This window comes from Macaca nemestrina, chromosome 1 (genome assembly GCF_043159975.1).
Source record: "Macaca nemestrina isolate mMacNem1 chromosome 1, mMacNem.hap1, whole genome shotgun sequence".
NCBI classification, from domain to species: Eukaryota; Metazoa; Chordata; class Mammalia; order Primates; family Cercopithecidae; genus Macaca; species Macaca nemestrina.
This window is the reverse complement of record NC_092125.1, coordinates 149,063,655-149,082,955: the sequence shown is the minus strand read 5'-3', so window position 1 is coordinate 149,082,955 and position 19,301 is coordinate 149,063,655. Positions and strand designations below refer to the sequence as shown.

At 39.3% G+C, this 19,301-nt stretch overlaps 2 protein-coding genes across 9 annotated transcripts in view; one reads left to right on the top strand and one right to left on the bottom strand.

The window, feature by feature from the left end:
- Positions 1-223: 223 nt before the first annotated feature.
- On the bottom strand, positions 224-8,263 carry LOC112426886 (G protein subunit gamma 5). Its single transcript, XM_024793118.2, has 3 exons — positions 8,070-8,263; positions 3,841-3,985; positions 224-449 (listed from the first exon to the last, which is right to left on the bottom strand). The coding sequence occupies exons 1-2, from the start codon at positions 8,148-8,150 to the stop codon at positions 3,860-3,862; spliced, it is 207 nt and encodes a 68-aa protein (XP_024648886.1). The 5' UTR covers positions 8,151-8,263; the 3' UTR covers positions 224-449; positions 3,841-3,859.
- A 79-nt stretch (positions 8,264-8,342) lies between these two features.
- The window catches only part of LOC105482752 (spermatogenesis associated 1), a 61,957-nt gene continuing 50,998 nt past the window's right edge, over positions 8,343-19,301 (top strand). For 7 of the 8 annotated variants that reach the window (XR_011618420.1, XR_011618421.1, XM_071089310.1 and 4 more), the window contains exons 1-2: positions 8,439-9,419; positions 18,444-18,614. Coding sequence is in view for 6 of the 8 variants with exons in the window: in XM_071089310.1 (XP_070945411.1) it covers positions 18,513-18,614 (102 nt within the window). In the remaining 2 variants the exon portion in view is untranslated. Of the gene's footprint in view, positions 9,420-18,443; positions 18,615-19,301 lie in introns of all 8 variants that reach the window. The other variant, XM_071089144.1, reaches the window with a different exon arrangement.

The following is a 19,301-nucleotide window of genomic DNA, read 5'->3' as shown; positions in this document are numbered from 1 at the left end:
ATAAGTAACTCATGCATGGAAACCTGTAGAACTTAACAGCCTCCTCCTGACCTTACAAGAATAAAGGTGTGCGGTTTACCTTTAATTCCCTAGCAGTCTTGCCAGATGTATGGCATAAAGTCATGTAAGAAGAGCAGGTGGAACAAACTGTACAAACTTAACCCCTTCAGGTGTTCAGAACAGATTAATATACTATGTATTTAATACCAATAATAATGCAAAATAAAACTTTCATAATAAGTTTTATTGTATGCTGCCGCCAGTGTATATAAAACAATTACCCTTGTGAAACAGAAATTCATGAAAATTCAGAGAGGTAGATGTTAAGGACTGACAAAAGTAGAAGTTTGTATATTATGGCACATGTGTTACAGGGATAAGCTTTTGTACAGGCTTCAAATGTAGCTCTCTTGAATATTCACTGGATCATAAGGAGTGGTTTGGGAAACCTAAGATAGAAAAAAAAAGGTGAGTTAGGGTAAAGTATCAAAGAATATAGTTTTTAATTTTTTTCATGAATAACCTAAGAGAAACAGGATGGGAAGTGCCTATGGTGCAGTAACCAGTAAAATCTTTCCCTTAATTTTCACAACCACTCTGATGTATAAGTCATTCCTGTTTTATAAACAGACTTACAGATTAACTTGCTAAGATTACTGCCAAAATACATTCTGTATATAATAAAAAAAGGTTAATAAAGCTCTCTTAAATCAAGAAAAATCCAAACATCCTTAGAAAAATGAGCAAAAGTATTTAGCAGGGCAGTTTGGCAGAGTCTAGTGAAGTAGAAGATGCAACCACACTTCTAGTTACCTAGATAAACCCAGACATAGAGAAACATGTACAAGGATATTGACTGTATTAGTATTTTAACCACAAAGAACTGAAACACCTAAGTATAACTCCATAAGAGCATGGATAAACGAAGGTTTCTACATATGATGGAATACAAAGCTATAAGTTATGCCTTATGTTTTCTAACCATAAAATATTTCAGTTAAAAGATTATCAACTAAAAAATTTTAAAAATGAAAGAATATTAAATTTTAAAAAGTGCACTAAAAAATTAAAACATGAGCATACTAACTTTAGGATTATTGATATGGAAAGGTACAAAAGTGTTAATGAGACATTTTGTAACAAAAATGTTGAAGAGGCATAAACAGAATGCTATGAAAAATGTTTAATCCCACCTAAAATAGTAACAAACAAGACTTAGGGCTCAAGGAAAAAGCATTCTCATGCATTCTCATGTTTCTAGTGGAAGGCCAAAGTATTATATTGGCAGGGGATATCAAGTACAACATTGTAAAAATGTTAAATGTTCACTCCTTGACTAATTTTACTTCTAGAAATTTAATAGAGGTACTAAGTATATATATATATATAGTTGTTCACCAAAATCTTCACCTCACTGTAACCTCAAATTTTGGAAACTTAAATATTCAATGAAGTATAATTCAATCACAGTATAACCATTAAAGATCTTGTTTACAAAGAATATTTAATGAAATAAGAAATTCATCATTTAAAAAAGGCAGAATGAAAAACAGTAAATACTGATCCTTAAATTTTTTTAGTTAAAACATTTTCATGGCACCCATAAAATGTTTCATACAAAAACTACCTTAATTTTACATGTGTTTCCTCACTGTCAATAAGCCTGTCGTCTTATCTGCATTTTTTGTGCATGCATGTGCTACTGATTAAGTTTTTAATCCTGTATTATTTCTTCTATTTTGTTGCGTGTAAAGAAGGAAAAATTTTAAAAGCTGGAATCTCAAAAAAAAAAAAAAAATTCCTCTTAAAAGGAAATACAGGGCTGGGCACGGTGGCTCACGCCTGTAATCCCAGCATTTTGGGAGGCTGAGGCGGGCGGATCACCTGAGGTCAGGAGTTTGAGACCAGCCTGACCAACATGGAGAAACCTGTCTCTACTAAAAATACAAAAATCAGCTGGGTGTGGTGGTGTGCACCTGTAATCCTAGTTACTCAGGAAGCTGAGGCAGGAGCACTTGAACCCGGGAGGCAGAGGCTGCAGTGAGCTGAGACTGCCCCATTGCACTCCAGCGATAAAACTGTATTTATACACATAACTCCAATGTAGATTCTTTACATTCATGCCACTCAGTGTAGGTCTAGTACTATCAGCATCAGTGTAAGTGGGCAGTTGTAAGAAATGCAAGTTGTAGGTACTCAGTTCAGACCTTCTGAATTCGAATTTGCATTTTAACAAATTGATTTGCATATATTCAAGCTTGAGAAGCAATGCTTTGTTGCCCAATTATTCTTCTCCTAGCCCAAATTGCTTCAAATCTTAATATCCACCAAGCTGTTTTCTTATACTGCTGGGATTAATAGATATTATTTTACCTTCTGGGTTCTTACCCCAGCCATATTTTTAAACTTGAGCCATTCATTTAAACACTTATCTGTAGATTCCTATGAACAAACTAATAAAACTATTAACAGCTGCCCAGTATTTTATTCAAATGAAAATAAACCACTCTGTAAAGTGAATACAAGAACTGAGGTTAAAAGAAATCATTAATAAACCATAAAAATATGAAACTTCCAAAAACTACCATGAAGAATAAAATGAATAGTACAAGAAACAAAGAATATTATAATAAACAGTTAAATATGAAAGTGAATTACTTCTTCATGTGCATTTTTGTGCACATGACACCTGTTTTCAAAGGGCTTTTTTTCCCCCGGTATTTCAAAAAACTTAAAACATCTTAACCAATCACTGTATTTACTGGAAACATGTACTTATACAGACTTCCTGGACACTACCAGGTCTACAAAGCTTAATTAAGGAGGGCACAACTATGTAACAAGGTATTTTAGGAAGCAGCTTCCTGGACTTTGGATCCAGAGTCAGAATGTTAGTAAGGGGTGTGTGCCATATACAAAACCTTTTTTTACAAAGTACTATTAGTTTGCCTCTCATAGGTCAATATTGAGTACATTCCCTAACTAAAGTACTAAGAATTTATAAAATGCAGCACCCTTCAGTTACATTTTAAATGATCCAAAACCTTTTTTGTCACATCTCTTAGACTAACATACATTTGTACACATGGCATTTGATCTGGAAGGCACAAATTAATGTACTGAAGCATGCTTTAATAAAGCCAGCAGGGTCTTTAGTTTTTAATTCTCTGAAATTCAGTCCACTGTCTGTTTGCCACCAAGAACTCATATACTGCATTTCCTTCATGTTTTATCTTTAATCCAACAAATGAGAACAAAACATAAAGCCTGTTCTACCTCAGTCCAAACGCCTTTACCACACTGGCTTACTCAATTACATCTGATTTTCTCTTGCATTTCCAATTCCCAATCTTTGCTATACTGCTCTACAGCTGGGTTTAGTTACAGCAATAACATCAGCGTTAATCCAAATCAGTTGGTAGTACTTTAAGTTATCCCCATAAACAATGCAGTTTTTTTAAAAACTGTCTATAAATATTTGCTAGGTACACAAAACTAGTACTTGGGGACTCCCAAGATGCATATGCCATTAGGCCAATGCTCTAAAAAGTGACAGATGGCTTGTTACAGCAGTGGGATTTTGTAGTAACTCTCCTATACCCTCTTTATGGTTATTAAATCCTCTATTTAACCTTCTTATAGTAAAATAGAAACGATTAGCCTTCATGACTACTAAGTCAGCAAGTTTCATGAATCCTTACTTTCCTTGCAAAACAGAAAAATACTGGAAATGGAGGGCCAAAGGAAAGGGCATGGGATGATCTTTTAAGTGCTGCAAAGAAAGAGAAGACTAGTTATTCCTACAATGTGGGTTTTTGGTTTTAATTTAAGGAAACTTACCTTTGAAAGATTCATTTTACTACAAAAAGGAACAGACTTTCTGGGGCCTGAAGGGATTTGTACTTGAAGATACTCCAGTCAGCAGAGGGTCATGTTGAGCATTCTGCAGACAGAATTGTTTCAAGTCTGCAGCTGCCTGGGAAACCTATACATAACAAAGAGGGGAGGGAAGCGCCAGATGGTGAGAACATTTTAATGACGGTTTTCTCAATCTTTGGAAATACTGTACTTCCAATAAAACAGTACTTCTCTTGCTTCAAAAGAAGATACTATATAATAATTGAAGACTTAAGTCATATAGTGAGCTCTTTTTTTTTTTTTTTTGAGATGGAGTCTCACTCTGTGGCCAGGCTGGAGTGCAGTGGTGCGATCTTGGCTCACTGCAACCTCCCCCTGCTGGATTCAAGCGATTCTCCTGCCTCAGCCTCCTGAGTAGCTGGGACTACAGGCACCTGCCACCACATCCAGCTAATTTTTGTATTTGTAGTGGAGACGGGGTTTCACCATGTTGGCCAGGATGGTCTCGATCTCTTGACCTTGTGATCTGCCCACATTGGCCTCCCAAAGTGCGAGATTACAGGCGTGAGCCACCGCACCCAGCCTAGTGAGCTCTTAATACTTAAAACCAATGCTTGTAAATAAGACTGATTTAAAGTATGTTTTCTTTTGTTTGGTTACTAGAAGCATCAGATGACTGAGCACAAACAGTAGAATTATGTTTATTTTTGCAAAGCACAGCACATCTTATTAATAATAGGCTGTTCAAGTGCAAACCTGAGGGAACTTAACATCTTGTTTCTTAAAAAAAATTAAAGGTTAAACAAAAAGCAATAACATTCTAGCAAACTATTATTTTGTCTTGAAAGCAGTATTACTGGAAAAATGCTACTGTGAATGAACATAATGTGGGATAGCACATAATTTAGAAACGCAAACACTATAAGAATGCATTCAGTATACTGATCCTCAAATTTATCAGACCCTTATACTGTTGCATTTAAACTAAAACAAATTAAAAGAGGCATGCATTCTTTCACTTAGACATCTACTATTTCTATATATTCTGCTAAGGTGATGTAGGATATAAACAAAATAACCATAAAGCCATAGAAGTTCCTTAAGTCCTGTTTGGGTGGCTCTGTATATGTATATTAACACTTAAATCATATTTAAGTCAATAGTTTCTTAAAGGCAGGCTGCTCAGAAAAACTGTTAAATTGATGTTTGCTATCAGCCTTTCAGTCACATGACACTGGGCAGAAATCTGTCACTGTCTAGTTTAATAACATTAAAATAGTTGATGGTACACAAATACCAAAACAATGAACTGAACCATTCAGACGTGGAACATGAATAAAACATGCCCGAAATGCATCTAATATCTGAGGTCTTGAACTGAGATTTAAGAAGTGGGAGAAATACTCATTTATTTTATTCTCAGTCTTTACCGCAAGGAGGCTGGGAGCAGGTGTCCAGTCCATCCAGCTGGATATGTGACCTTAGGGAATTAATAGCATCACAAATGCTCTCTATACCAAGAACCCCTGCAGATTACAGCTGTACCTCCAACCTGATAAAATAATTCATCATCCTAAGATGAATCTAAACGCTTATCGAATCTATTTGTGTGTCTGGCTTATACAACAGTCCAGGGTAATGAGTTCCATAGGTTTAATAGCTCCTATGTAAAAGTATTTTTACAAATGACTAAACCCCCTCATCCCCTCCCTTCCAAAAGAAGTGTAGCTAAAGTAGGGGAACAGTGGTGTCCTTTTTCACCAAATATTGTAACAATGTTTAGTGTTTTCATTCCTATTAACCAGCAGGAAGCATAAAGAGTACCTGTTAATTTTCTATTTAAAGTGTAGGTGGGGTCCAATGTAACTCCCTTTCACAAGTTCCAAGCACCACTATGTGCTGCATATACTTACAGGCACTGAGAATACATAACAGCCAGAGAGAGCCCCGTTGTTAAGGAGCTGACAGTTAAGAGAAAATGACAGACAAGGTGCTCTGTAGTAAAATGAGTAATCGGTTAGATGGTGACTGGGTGCCCACCTAAGGGAAGGTGTCTGAGGTGACATTGAAGCTGAGATCTCAATGACAAGAGATCCAACCAAATAACCATCAGTGAGAAACAGCATTCCAAACAGTGAGGAAAGCTGAGACAAAGACTCTAAAACTGGAACAAGCTGCTAGCCCCCAAGGCACTGTAACAATCACCATCCAGGAGGTTGAAACCCTGTAATCCTGGCCTAATTATTAGTGCCCCTTTTCACTCTCAAAAATGTCCTGACCTACCTATGACACTTTGTCAAGCACTTACGATAAGTTCTATCAACTGTACTCAAACATAAAGGTTAAAAGATTGTACTAGTTTAAAAATCTCACAAAAAATCACGTAGCCCAGTCATTGATAAAACAGATACCCAATGTTAAACCACATTTAGCAACATGTCTAAAGAAAAGCTCATTAAAAAGTCCCAAAGGGGATGCTCCCCTTCTTGCTACAGCCTTAACATCAGGCAGTAACTCCAAAACCAAATCATTTCTGGTGCCTTTAATGATCCCGACCAGAACCAGAAGGCTACTGAAGATTTAGGTAGGATCGGTTTTGGGGGATCAGGGGAGCAGCAGCTAGGGTTTCCAAAGTAAAGTTCTTGGAGTATTTTAGTCTGAAGACCTCATGTCATTTTCTTTGGAGACTAAGTATGTACAATTTATTGCTTTCACTATCCCGCCCCATTTTTTCTTTCTTGGTCCATCCTATCTGTGATAAAGGCATACCTGAATGATATATAATGGTTAATAAATGATTTCGAATTTCAGAGCCAAATCCAGCCAAGACTCACTAGAAACCACTGTGATGAGGTAAGAATTGGGAGAGTAGAGAAATAGATTCCAAACTTCAGTGAGGTCTACAGCACTTTAAGGACTCTAAGTGAGGGGGATCCCACACCAAGACGAATGAGAATTTCTCTTCCCTTCTGAGTTGACCACAACTGAGTAAGCTAGGTCCCTCACATTTCTAGTTAACAAAGCTAAATGGGAGACCCTCTCTCAGGGGGATCCTACAACAAGACGAATGAGAATTTCCCTTCCCTTTTGAGGTGACCACGACTGAGTAAGCTAGGTCTCTGACATTTCCAGTTAAGAAAGCTTAGAGACCCTACCTCTCTCACTCCACAAAACATTTCAGGAAGTAATAAAGACTAGCCTGGTGAGTATAAAATCAAATCATCTTAGGAACTGGCTGCTTTTAACAGGGCACATGATTTACATTCTTGTTTCTTTTTTTTAACTGCAGAAGTGTTTCACATGTAGCCTGACCTATTGTACCAGAAAGAAGCCAATCCATTCAGGACTGTAAAAATCAGGAAATACTTAGAATAGCACTTGAATGTCAAGTTGTTCTATCAACACAGACAAAACGCTTTTTCTCCCACAGTACCCCAAGACAAGGCCAATACTAACCAGACGCCAAAATAAGACCAATAATTACCCACAATAATTATTTTCTCGGGCATGCGGACCAGTCGATACCCCCAAGGTCAAATACAAGCAAACTGTGCCATAGGTATGAAATGCACGCTTTGTTCGAGGTTGTACGGGGCACTAACCGGAACTTCACACTCCAGGATCGTGTCGAAAAATGCTTCTTTAATCCATAGTTTAAGTTATGCAATAATTCGCTTAAAAGTATGTGTTCAATGGACAAGAGAAGTTGAAGGTAAGAATTTCATACTAAAGGAAGTAGGTTTGGGAAAGATAAAATGGGGGGAGAAAAGTCTGCTCTGAATCAAAAGTCGGAAAATACCCTGTCCGATGAGAAACAGGAGGCTGGCGAAGTGGGAAAGGAAGGGTGCGGACGGCGCGCGGAGGCGCAGCTGTTGGCGAGACCAGCCGAGAAGGCGGCCAAGGGAGGTAGAGAGGGAGGAGGACCGGAATGTGGGCCACGGTTCAGCCCAGGGGCCAGCCCTCCTCGGAAAGTCCTGGGGCGGAAGGGCGAACTAATCGTCCCCCCAAAACACAGCCTAGACTCACGCGGCGCCTTCTCTAAAGCTGGCCGCTCCACGATCGCCGCCGCCGAGCGCGCGTCTTCTCCAGGGGAAGCGACGGCCGGCGCATGTCCCGCCCGCCCCCGCCAGCTGGGCCGCCGGATCCCACCCGCCGCTGCTGCCGCAGCCGCCGCCGCCTTCCTCCCGCCTCGGCCGCCCGCCCTCGCTCACTTTGACGCGGTTGAGCCCGGCCTCCAGCCGGAGCTGTTGAACCACTTTCTTCATAGCGGCAACGCTGGAGGAGCCAGACATGGTGCACACGACAGCCAGGCCGATTCGTGGGTCGGTGGGTCGTGGGCCGTGGGTCGGAGGGGCCAGACAACTAAGCAGCGCGCGGCGGGGGCGGGGCTCCGAACTTTGTCTCTAAGTTTCCGGTTTTGTGCTCTGCGGCTCCACCCTCGATGCGCATGCGCGCCTTTCCCACCCTCTGTTCCGGCTCCTCACCAGGCCAGGAGCGCGAGCCTGGTGGAGGGGGAGGAGAAGGGGCGGAGCAGTCGGTGCGCGCGTCTGCTCGGGAAGCGAGCGCGACTGGACTCTTAAGTTCCCCTTTCCTCTGCAGAGGGACCGATTAGGGAGAGGTAAGGAGACAGCTCATCGTTAGCCGCTAAGACCTAAGAGGGGGTCTGAAGAGGGCCAGTGAGGGAAGTCAGAGCTGTGGGAGTTTCTAAAAGGTCCGGCGGCGGGTGACCAGGAGGTCTCAGTTTTCCTCCCAGAGTTTGTGGGAGGGGTTGAGGGAAGTGAGGGGAGATGCCCGCCGAAGCGTAGGAGCTACTGTGCACCCGGCGTGAGTCACCCGCACACCCCCGCCCCGTACAGGCGTGTCTCTCTGTGATCCTAGTTTGGCCAACAGGCATTCTCAGTTCCACCCCCAACCCCCAGTCCGGCTGACACGAGGCGGAGGGAAGGCGCGGAGGTCGCTGTTGCCTACCCAGCGGAGCCGGGCGGGCGGGGAACAGGGGCGCTGATTCGCTGGAGAAAGGACCTTCTCGAGGTTTGACTTGACTGGCTTCTTAGCTCTTGAATCGGTTTTTCTGAAGGAGATTGTGAAGAAGCCAAGGTGCTGGCTGAAGATTACACCTGTCTACTCTGTTACCCATTTACTCTGGAGAATTAACACTTATTGTACTTTTTAAAATAAAACGTGTTTTGGTGTTTCCGGAAAGTTTGTTTTTTAGTATTTCCGTTGTAGTTTATTACCTCTTGCTTGAAATTGAGTCCCAAAGGAGTTTTTAGGAGAGAGGGTAGAATCTAACCAAACAAAATAGGCTCAGCCAGCCAGTCAGTACGTCTTTCTTTCATCCATGGAAATGTGTGTGTGATGTCACAGCACTAAGGGCAGATGTTTCCTATTTCTTTTGGGGTAGTCAGTCTCCGAATGCGCTGATGTTTTCCATTAATGTGAATGATTTCATCATTAATAGATTTCAAATTTTTTATTAGAGAAGCATGTGTAATTGTTCTGGTCAACAAAATCTAAATTACTTGCTCAACAGTTTATATCAGTTCGCAAAAATGTACATCGTAAGTTTAGCATCTTACTTAATTCGTACGGATGTAATTAATGATTGGGGTTAAAACCAGGGTTTGAATTCTGGCTCTGCTACTTATGGTATTCTTGGGCAAGCTACTTAAATTACTGAGGCTTTATTTCCTTATTTCAAAATAAATTATAAAGCTTCGTAGAGTTGTTTTTCAGAATGAAATGACATTATATATAAAAAGAATATGAAAGCTATCAATAAATATTGTCTTTTCCCAAAAGGGATTATAATTATTTTACCTTTGGTGCTTTGTTGATTGTGTAATGCTAAAACGTCATTCACACTTTACAGGTTTGTAAGATTAAACACAAGTATCTTTATTAAAGAATGATCTATTTTACAGTAGTTGTAAAATATATCACTGAACTCTTAGAACCGCGGAATGTTAATGCTGGAAGAGATTTTAGGGAATATATGGTCCAATAATTACTTCTGTGAGGGAGACTGTTGAGGAATAAACAGTATTTTAGGCCGAAACAGTTTCAGAAAAAAAAAATTATTGCTTTTTTATTAACTGCTGCATTGGGAAACCGCAGACTGGACTGCTGTCTCAAACACTAGATATTATTGTTTGTAGCGTGTGTTTAAAGATTCTATTTAGGATACAAAAGAAAAAACCATTGAGGCTGGGTGCGGTGGCTCACGCCTGTAATCCCAGCACTTTAGCAGGCCAAGGCAGGCGGATCACGAGGTGGAGATTGAGACCATCCTGGCCAACGTGGTGAAACCTCGTCTCTACTAAAAACTACTAAAATTAGCCGGGCGTGGTGACACACGCCTGTAGTCCCAGCTACCCAGGAGGCTTGATGCAGGAGAATCACTTGAACCTGGGAGGCAGAGGTTGCAGTGAGCTGAGATGGCGCCACTGCACTCCAGCCTGGGGACAGAGCGAGACTCCATCTCAAAAAAAAAAAAAAAAAAAAAGAAACCGTTGAGATAACTTTAAGTTCCGTTGCATCTGAAGTGATTACCAGTAAATATAGTTTAAGAACTATCTGTATCTCTTAAATTTTTGTTTAGGAAATGTCCTTTGACCTTCCACAATGATCTAAAACATTTCAAACATGTTTCCAACTGTACAGACATAGATGCTCACCCTTCAGTTGGTTGAAGACTGGCCTGTTGTAAAAACAATTTGTCACCAAGAGGATTCTTGTAGCAATATATGGCAAGAAAAGACAACCAAGTAATCTGTCACTTTATGTTTTGTCAGCAGAGCACTGTCAATTTAAATTTACCTGAGATCTTCACCTTATTCAATTAATACCCTAAGTTCTTTAGTTCACTAGGTCTAAATTCAGAATTTGAATAAATAAGATTCACATGCCTTACTTTGTAGTTTAACTAAAAACTGAATCTCTTCAAAGGGGGATTTCACAATTCTGACTTCTTTCTCAAAGAATGAGCTTATACTGTTTTTATAATGGCTAAGGAAATTGAAGTTTGGAGAAGAAAATATATACAGTAGCTGCAGATAAAATACTTAGGAATTAACCAAGGAAGTTAAAGATCTCTACAATGAAAACCATAAATACTCCGTGTTCATGTATTGGAAGATTCAGTATAGTTAAAATGTCTCTAATACCCAAAGCAATCTGCAGATTCAATGCAATCTCTATCAAAATACCCATGACATTCTTCGCAGAAGTATTTTTAAAAATCCTAAAACTTACACAGAACCATAAAAGACCCAGAGTCACCAAAGTTACCCTGAGCAAAAAATAAAAATGGAGGAATCATGTTACCTGACCTCAAATTATGCAACAGAGCTATAGTAACCAAAACAGCATGGTAACTGGCATAAAAACAGACACACAGACCAGTAGAACAGACTAGAGAACCCAGAAACAAATTCATTCACCTGCAGTGAACTCGTTTTTTACAAAGGTGCCAAGAACATACATTGGAGAAAGGACAGTCCCTTCAATAAATGGTGCTGGGAAAACTGAATATCCATATTAGAAGAATGAAACTGGATCTCTCTCCTCATATACCAAAATCAAATCAAAATGGGTTAAAGACTTGAATCTAAGACCTCAAACTATGAAACTACTATAAGAAAACATTGGGGGTGGGGCATGGTGGCTCACACCTGTAATCCCAGCACTTTGGGAGGCCGAGGCGGGTGGATCACCTGAGGTCAGGAGTTTCAGGCCAGCCTGACCAACATGTAGTGAAACCTTGTCTCTAGTAAGAATACAAAAATTAGCTGGGCATAGTGGCGCACACCTGTAGTCGCAGCTACTTGGGAAGCTGAGGCAAGAGAATCACTTGAATCGGGGAGGCAGAGATTGCAGTAAGCTGAGATCATGCCATTGCACTCCAGCCTGGGCAACAGAGTGAGACTCCAGCTCTCAAAAAGGGAAAAGAAAACATTGGAGAAACTTTCCAGTACATTGGATTGGGTAAAGATTTTTTGAATAATGCCCTACAAACACAGGCAACCAAAGCAAAAATGAACAAATGGGATTACATCAAGTTAAAAACCTGCACAGGACCAGGCATGGTGGCTTACGCTTGTAATCCCAGCACTTTGAGAGGCTGAAACAGGTGGATTGCTTGAACCCAGGAGTTTGATAACAGCCTGGGCAACATGGCAAAGCCAAAACCCCATCTTTACAAAAATACAAAAAGTAGCTGGGCATGGTGGCATGTACCTGTGATCCCAGCTACTTGGTGACCCACAGAGGTCAAGGCTGCAGTGAGCTGTGATCATGCCGCTGCATTCCAGCATGGGCAACAGAGAAGCCCTGTCTCAAAAAAATAAAAAATAAAAATGAAAACCTTCTGCACTACAAAGGAAACAATCAGCAAAGTGAAGAGATAAGTCACAGAATGGGAAGAAATATTTGCAAACTATTCATCTGGTAAAGGATTTATAACGAGAATATATAAGGAGCTCAACTATATAGGAAAAAAAATCTAATCACTTTAAAAATGGGCAAAAATGCTGAATAAACACTTTTTCAAAAGAAGACTTACAAATGGCAAACAGGTATATGAAAAGGTGTTCCAACATCACTGATCATCAGGAGAAATGCAAATCAAAACTACGATGAGATATCATCTCTCCTCAAAGTGGCTTTTAAGCAAATGATAGACAATAACGAATGCTGGTGAGGATGTGGAGAAAAGGGAACCCTTGTACACTGTTGGTGAGAATGTAAATTAGTACCACCACTATGGAGACCAACTTGAAGGTTTCTCAAAAAAACTAAAAATAGAGCTTCAGTATGTCCCAGGAATCCCACCGCTAGCTATAGACCCAAAAGAAAAGAAACCAGTATATCGAGGTATCTGCACTCCCTTGTTTACTGCAGCACTATTCACAATAGCCAAGATTTAAAAGCAGCCTAAGCGTCTATCAGCAGATGAATGAGTAAACAAAATGTGGTACAAATAAACAATGGAGTACCATTCTGCCATAAAAAAGAATGAAATTATCTCATTTGCAACCACATGGATAGAACTGGAGGTCATTATGTTAAGTGAAAAAACCAGGTGCAGAAACACAAACTTCACATGTTCTCACTTATTTGGCAGTAAAAAATAAAACAATTGAACTCATGGAGATAGTAGAATGATGGTTACCAGAGGCTGGGAAGAGTAGTAGGGTGGGAACTGGGGATGGTTAATGGGTACAGAAATATTAAGTTAGATAAAGTGAATAAAATCTAGTATTTGATAGCACAAAAGGGTGATTATAGTCAACAATAATTAAACATTTTAAAATAAGTATAATTTGATTTTTTGTAACACAAAGAAAGGATAAATGCTTGAGGTCATGGATACCCTATTTACCCTGATGTGATTTTCACACGTTGTATGCCTGTATCAAAATATTTCATGTACCCATAAATATATACACCTACTACATGCCCACAAAAATTACAAAGTAAAAGAAACCTAACTCTATAATTCCTTTTCCAACATAGATTCTAACCCTATATCATTCTGTTACTCTCTGGGAGACCCTGCCCCACTCTAAAATGTCCTTATATATCCTGAGAAGGTTTCAAATCAAGACAAGTATGCCATTTTGTCTACATTAGGACCTGTCTAGAAAACAAACCTCATTCCTCAATTGGTTCCACAAATCTAACTACTATAAATGCTTGTGGATTCTGGAGTGCCCTCAGGCATTTCAGGCTTTTTTTCTTTTTTCTTTTTTTGAGATGGAGTTTTGCTGTTGTTGCCCAGGCTAGAGTGCAATGGCGTGATCTCAGCTCACCACAACCTCTGCCTCCTGGGTTCAAGCAAGTTTCCTACCTCAGCCTCCCCAGTAGCTGGGATTACAGGCATGTGCCACTATGCCCGACTAATTTTGTGTTTTTACCAGAGACGGAGTTCACCATGTGGGTCAGGCTGGTCTCAAACTCCTGACCTCAGGTGATCCACCCGCGTCAGCCTCCCAAAGTGCTGGGATTATAGGCGTGAGCGACCGCACCCGGCCTCATTTCAGGCATTTTAATCTATTTACCTAAGACAGGTTACCCTTTAAATTGATTAGAATTTTATTTACAGCTTAACCAGGAACCAAATAAAGCAGAACTCCCAGGACATATACATAACCTGAATCTATCCTGATCAGATAGACTTCATGCCTTGGTGATTTAAGAATCAGGAATTATGTGAAAAAATACTCCCATCATCTGTCATAAAGTTAACTATATTCTGATTTTTTTATTCCAGAATGTAAGTTTCCCTTTCACTTGTTGCATTCCCTGAGCAATCAAGTAATCAAAACATTTTAGAGCTGCAAAGGATTTTGAAGAGTTCAAGTCACTTACCACTAAGCAACTGACACTTGGACCAGTGAATGGTTTTATAGGTTATAAGGGACCAGAAATCTGCTTTTCTGGCTCCCAATCCATCTGATTACCTTGTGTGAGATTCTACTTTATTGATATATTTAAACATAGCCCATGTCAGCATTTAGGATTTTCTAAAGTACATCGAGCAATCTTTGTATGCTGTATTATCAAATCAAACAGGAAATAAAAATTACTAGAATCCTTATTTCTAGAAACTGAATAAGTATCAGAAGTCCTTAAGCTTGATTTTCAGCTCTGCTACTGACCCTGAAAATCATTTTGGAAAAGTGCAGAGAAAACATGATGGGTAGATATTTTGAAAGGAGGGACTAGATCAGAGATGGCAGATAGGTTATACATCCACCAAGAGTTACTCCTTCTCAAACCCATAGTTGACTGTGGTAATTCGATTCTGTACTATTTCCTACTGAGATGTAGCCTTGGGATCCTACTTAGTAATTCACTTCTAGATAGTCAGTACCAGTTGATGGGAATTAGCATGCAAGATAAAATTGATTTTCCATTCCTGGCAGTAGAGTTGTAAAGCAAAATTATGCTGTAAATGAAAGATTAGACAGGAACTTAATAGTCACTTTATTTTTGGTTATTGAGATATCAGTCTTCTTTCATTTGAATTGTTGGCATCGTTTTGTTCATTAGCTAATTAGTAACAGGTAAAAAATGTGAAAATCCCACATATTATATGTTAGGATTTAGTATATGATTTGGTTAGGATCAACTACAAATTCTAAGCATGCCTAAAGTTTTTTTTGTTTTGTTTTTTTGTTACAGAGTTTCGCTCTTGTTGCCCAGGCTAGAGTGCAATGGTGCAATCTCGGCTGCCGCAACCTCTGTCTCCCGGGTTCAAGCGATTCTCCTGCCTCAGTTTCTGGAGTAGCTGAGATTACAGACATGCACCACCACGCTCAGCTAATTTTGTATTTTTAGTAGAGATGGGGTTTCTCCATGTTGGTCAGGCTGGTCTCGAACTCCCGACCACAGGTGATCTGCCTGCCTCGGCCTCCCAAAGTACTGGGATTACAGGCGTGAGCCACCGCGCCAGTCAAGCATGCCTAAAGTTTTAATTAGCCTCTCGTAGTTTCAATAGCAAAGGCTTACTCAAGTTAGCACAAGCAATGAGGAGATTATGGTAAAGATCAACGTAGAGCAGCAGTTGAGGCACATATCCCTTGTAAATCCCAAAACAGAAACTGTCACGCTAATAAGCCAAACTGGAAGTAGATCCAAGGCTAGATACTTCAGCCCTAAGACTTCTTGATTCCTCTCTAGTGCTTAGTTATAAACATGAATCAGCTATGTTACTTCCTCAGTTTGCTTCTCACTACCAGTTAACTTAGTCATTTTTTCTATGCTTTATCTTTTTTTTTATCTCTTTATAGATAAGTATAGCTTTCCCGTAACATAGGCTTGCCTCATGGCTATGATGCTATGATACTGCCTCATGACTTTTCTGTATTCTTTTTTTTTTTTTTTTGAGATGGAGTCACTCTGTCCCCCAGGTTAGAGTGCAATAGCACGATCTTGGCTCACTGCAACCTCCCCTGGTTCAAGCAATTCCCCTGCCTCAGCCTCTGGAGTAGGTGGGATTACAGGCGCATGCCACCACACCCAGCTGATTTTTTTTTTTTTTTTTTTTTTTTTTTTTGTATTTTTAGTAGAGACGGGGTTTCACCATGTTGGCCAGACTGGTCTCAAACTCCTGACCTCAGGCAATCCGCCCCTCTCGGCCTCCCAAAGTGCTGGGATTATAGGCATGAGCCACGGCACCCGGCTCTCTTTTCTATATTCTTGTTAGTAATGTCTACTAACGCTTGAATCTTGAGCTCTTTTCCCAGGTCTAATTCCCAAGGGCTCATCTTTTTACATCAGAACATTTTGTTTGTTTCTGGTCAGCCCAGGATTTGGTCTCTAGCATTGGTCGCATCAGAAATGATAAAGGGGGCCGGGCACGGTGGCTCAAGCCTGTAATCCCAGCACTTTGGGAGGCCGAGACGGGCGGATCACTAGGTCAGGAGATCGAGACCATCCTGGCTAACACGGTGAAACCCCGTCTCTACTAAAAAATACAAAAAACTAGCCGGGCGAGGTGGCGGGCGCCTGTAGTCCCAGCTACTCAGGAGGCTGAGACAGGAGAATGGCCCGAACCCGGGAGGCGGAGCTTGCAGTGAGCTGAGATCCGGCCACTGCACTCCAGCCTGGGCGACAGAGCGAGACTCCGTCTCAAAAAAAAAAAAAAAAAAAGATAAAGGGAGTTCTTAAAATCCCAAACATGGCTTCTTTGCCATTACTTTAGAAGGGATACTATAGGTTGAGTATCCCTTATCCAAAACGTTTGGTGTCAGAAATGTTTCAGATTTCAGATTTTTTCAAATTTTGGGGTATTTGCATTATATCGGTTAAACAATCCTAATCCAAAATCCAAAATGCTCCAATGAGCATTTCTTTGGAGCATCATGTCAGCATTCAAAAAGTTTCAGATTTTTGAGCATTCCAGATTTCAGATTTTAAAATTACGGATACTCAACTTGTATAGTGGAGTCCTGTATAGGTTTACCTCAGGACAACAATAAAGCAGGTCTTGACTGATCTATCTTGAGTTTGTTTAATTAAAAATTTGTTCTGGGATGGGCACATTGGTGGCTCATGCCCGTAATCCCAGCACTTCCGGAGGCCGAGACGGGCAGATCACTTGAGGTCAGGAGTTCGAGACCTGCCTGGCCAACATGGTGAAAACCTGTCTCTATTAAAAATACAAAAATTAACTGGAAGTGGTGGCACACGACTGTCATCTCAGCTACTTGGGAGGCTAAGGCAGGAGAATCACTTGAACCTGGGAGGCAGAGGCTGCAGTGAGCCAAGAGTGCACCACTGCACTCCAGCCTGGGTGATACAGGGAGACTCTGTCTCATAAAAAAAGAAAAAAAAAATTGTTCTGAATTAAAATATCAAATTTTAATATGTAACAAATTAAAACTTTTAGCCTACTAACTTGCATACCAATGAATCAATGAATGTCCTTATGCTATAATTATTATAGATTATTAACTAATTATTATCTAATAATGAAGTGACCATATATGTATCTGAGTCATCTTTCACTTAGGTTCATAATAGAGGCTAATATTAATACAGTGGCATACAGAGTTTTTGTACAGATATATAAATACTTTCTTAAAGTACTAATGTGTACTTAAAATAGCGTTTGACATGGTCAAAATGATAAATCACATTCTAAGTTTTAATTATTATAAGAAATATGGAAAGTAATATGTAAAACTAATTTAAGGAGATGCTATATTTCAGGAGATAATCTTTTAATTTTGATACCATTAAAACAATTAGTGGTACTTGTTAGGGTTTTGTAGAGCTACGATCAGTACCAGATCAGAGGAATTTTAAGTTTTGTTGGAGATAAATCCTTATTTTAACATAAATCGAGGAAGAGCAATGCTTTGAAATCTAGAAAAGCTTCAGCTCTTGTGTTGATATGATTAGTGTATCCTTAAGGATTATCCTGCTTTGATAATTCCTTTTAGAGTAATAATTCAGCTACCTTATTTTTTATTTTTTCTTATATACACTATATTTTTTTAATTGTATCATATTCTTGTAAACTGCCATAAATCCTGAGGAAAAACACAGGGAATAATACACAAATGAAGCCTGATATATTTAAAGACTGGCATTTTCACCTGGAATGATTGTTCATGTTTTTTATTATTGAGGCATCAAAACCCAGGAAGAAATGTATATGGTAAAACAGTTTTCATCATTCTATAGCCATTTTAACTAGCCCAGAGGCTAATTAAAACTTTAGGCATGCTTAGAATTTGTCATTGATCCTAACCAAGTATCTTAAATTCTGTCTTTCTACTTCCAAATGTGTATTTCTACTTCATGTAAAATGCTATCTATTTAACCTTAATTTTTGACCAAGAAAAGATGAATTATTTAGAATCGTAAAGTATGTCCTGGTCACAAGTCCATTATAGTGTAATTTGTCACGTTACTTAGTTGTATAGATTTATACTCATTTCATTGCACAGTCCTATTTACTATTAATATGTCCTTTTGAGTTAGAATAATAAAGATTATATATATTTCTAAGTTTTCATTTTTAGTTTATTTAATGTTTTTGTGTTTTCCTTTTTATTTCTTGAACAAATCAGAGACCAGAAATGAGTGGAATGCTATCTTAAGCCAAAAAACTATTACAATTTTTATTTAATACTACTTAAATGAAGAAAGATAAAAAAAGAAACAAAATTCAAATTGATAATTATCCCATTCAGACATTAGTAAATATGTCGCTCAATCCAAGTCGACCTTCCTCATCAGAGGTAAGAAAATCTTTTTATACTAAAATATAAGAAAGACCTGCTTATCATTGTTTTTGAAAAGTTTTATAAAAGCAAAAACATAAATTATATAAAGTATTAGATATTGACTCCACCATGATGCCAACTTCATATATCCCATTGCCTGGTTACACTTCTCGTGTCGCTAGCTCACTTCCTCTACCCCAACCATATTGGGATCCCCAATGCATTGATTCTATCACCTTTTTTACTATTTCTCAATTGTATGATTGAAGGTCGTACCCTCCATATCTAGCTTAAGTTCCATAGAGCAGTCATGATCACTCCTTTGCACATACTTTTGACTCCTTGCCCCTCTGTCACTTCATTGTGCTGCTTGGCAAAACAACAAACATGGTTAATGCATTTCTCCACCTGTTCTGTACCTACACCTGAGCAGCTGAACATGGCTAGACAAAAAAAATGTATACCATCATAAGTACCATTCTCACTTTAAATTCATGACCATGAATTTCAAATGGAATCTTTTCTGGTGGGCAGTCTTGCTGTCTGCGACTCATTAATTCACTCTTTCACTCTTCTGAACAAGTATGTCATACCATCTTAGACCCCCAATACCTTCTCTCTATTTTCTCTTAAACCAAGTGCAATCAAGATTTCATCTCAATTATTCCACCAAAACTGTTCTCATTAAATTCACCCTTTCAT

Coding starts and splice junctions, on each gene's coding strand:
- LOC112426886 (XM_024793118.2), bottom strand. CDS start 8,150: ATGTCTGGCTCCTCCAGCGTTGCCGCTATGAAGAAAGTGGTTCAACAG. Junction 3,986..8,069: donor CCGGGCTCAACCGCGTCAAA/GTGAGCGAGGGC, acceptor TGTTATGTATAG/GTTTCCCAGGCAGCTGCAGA.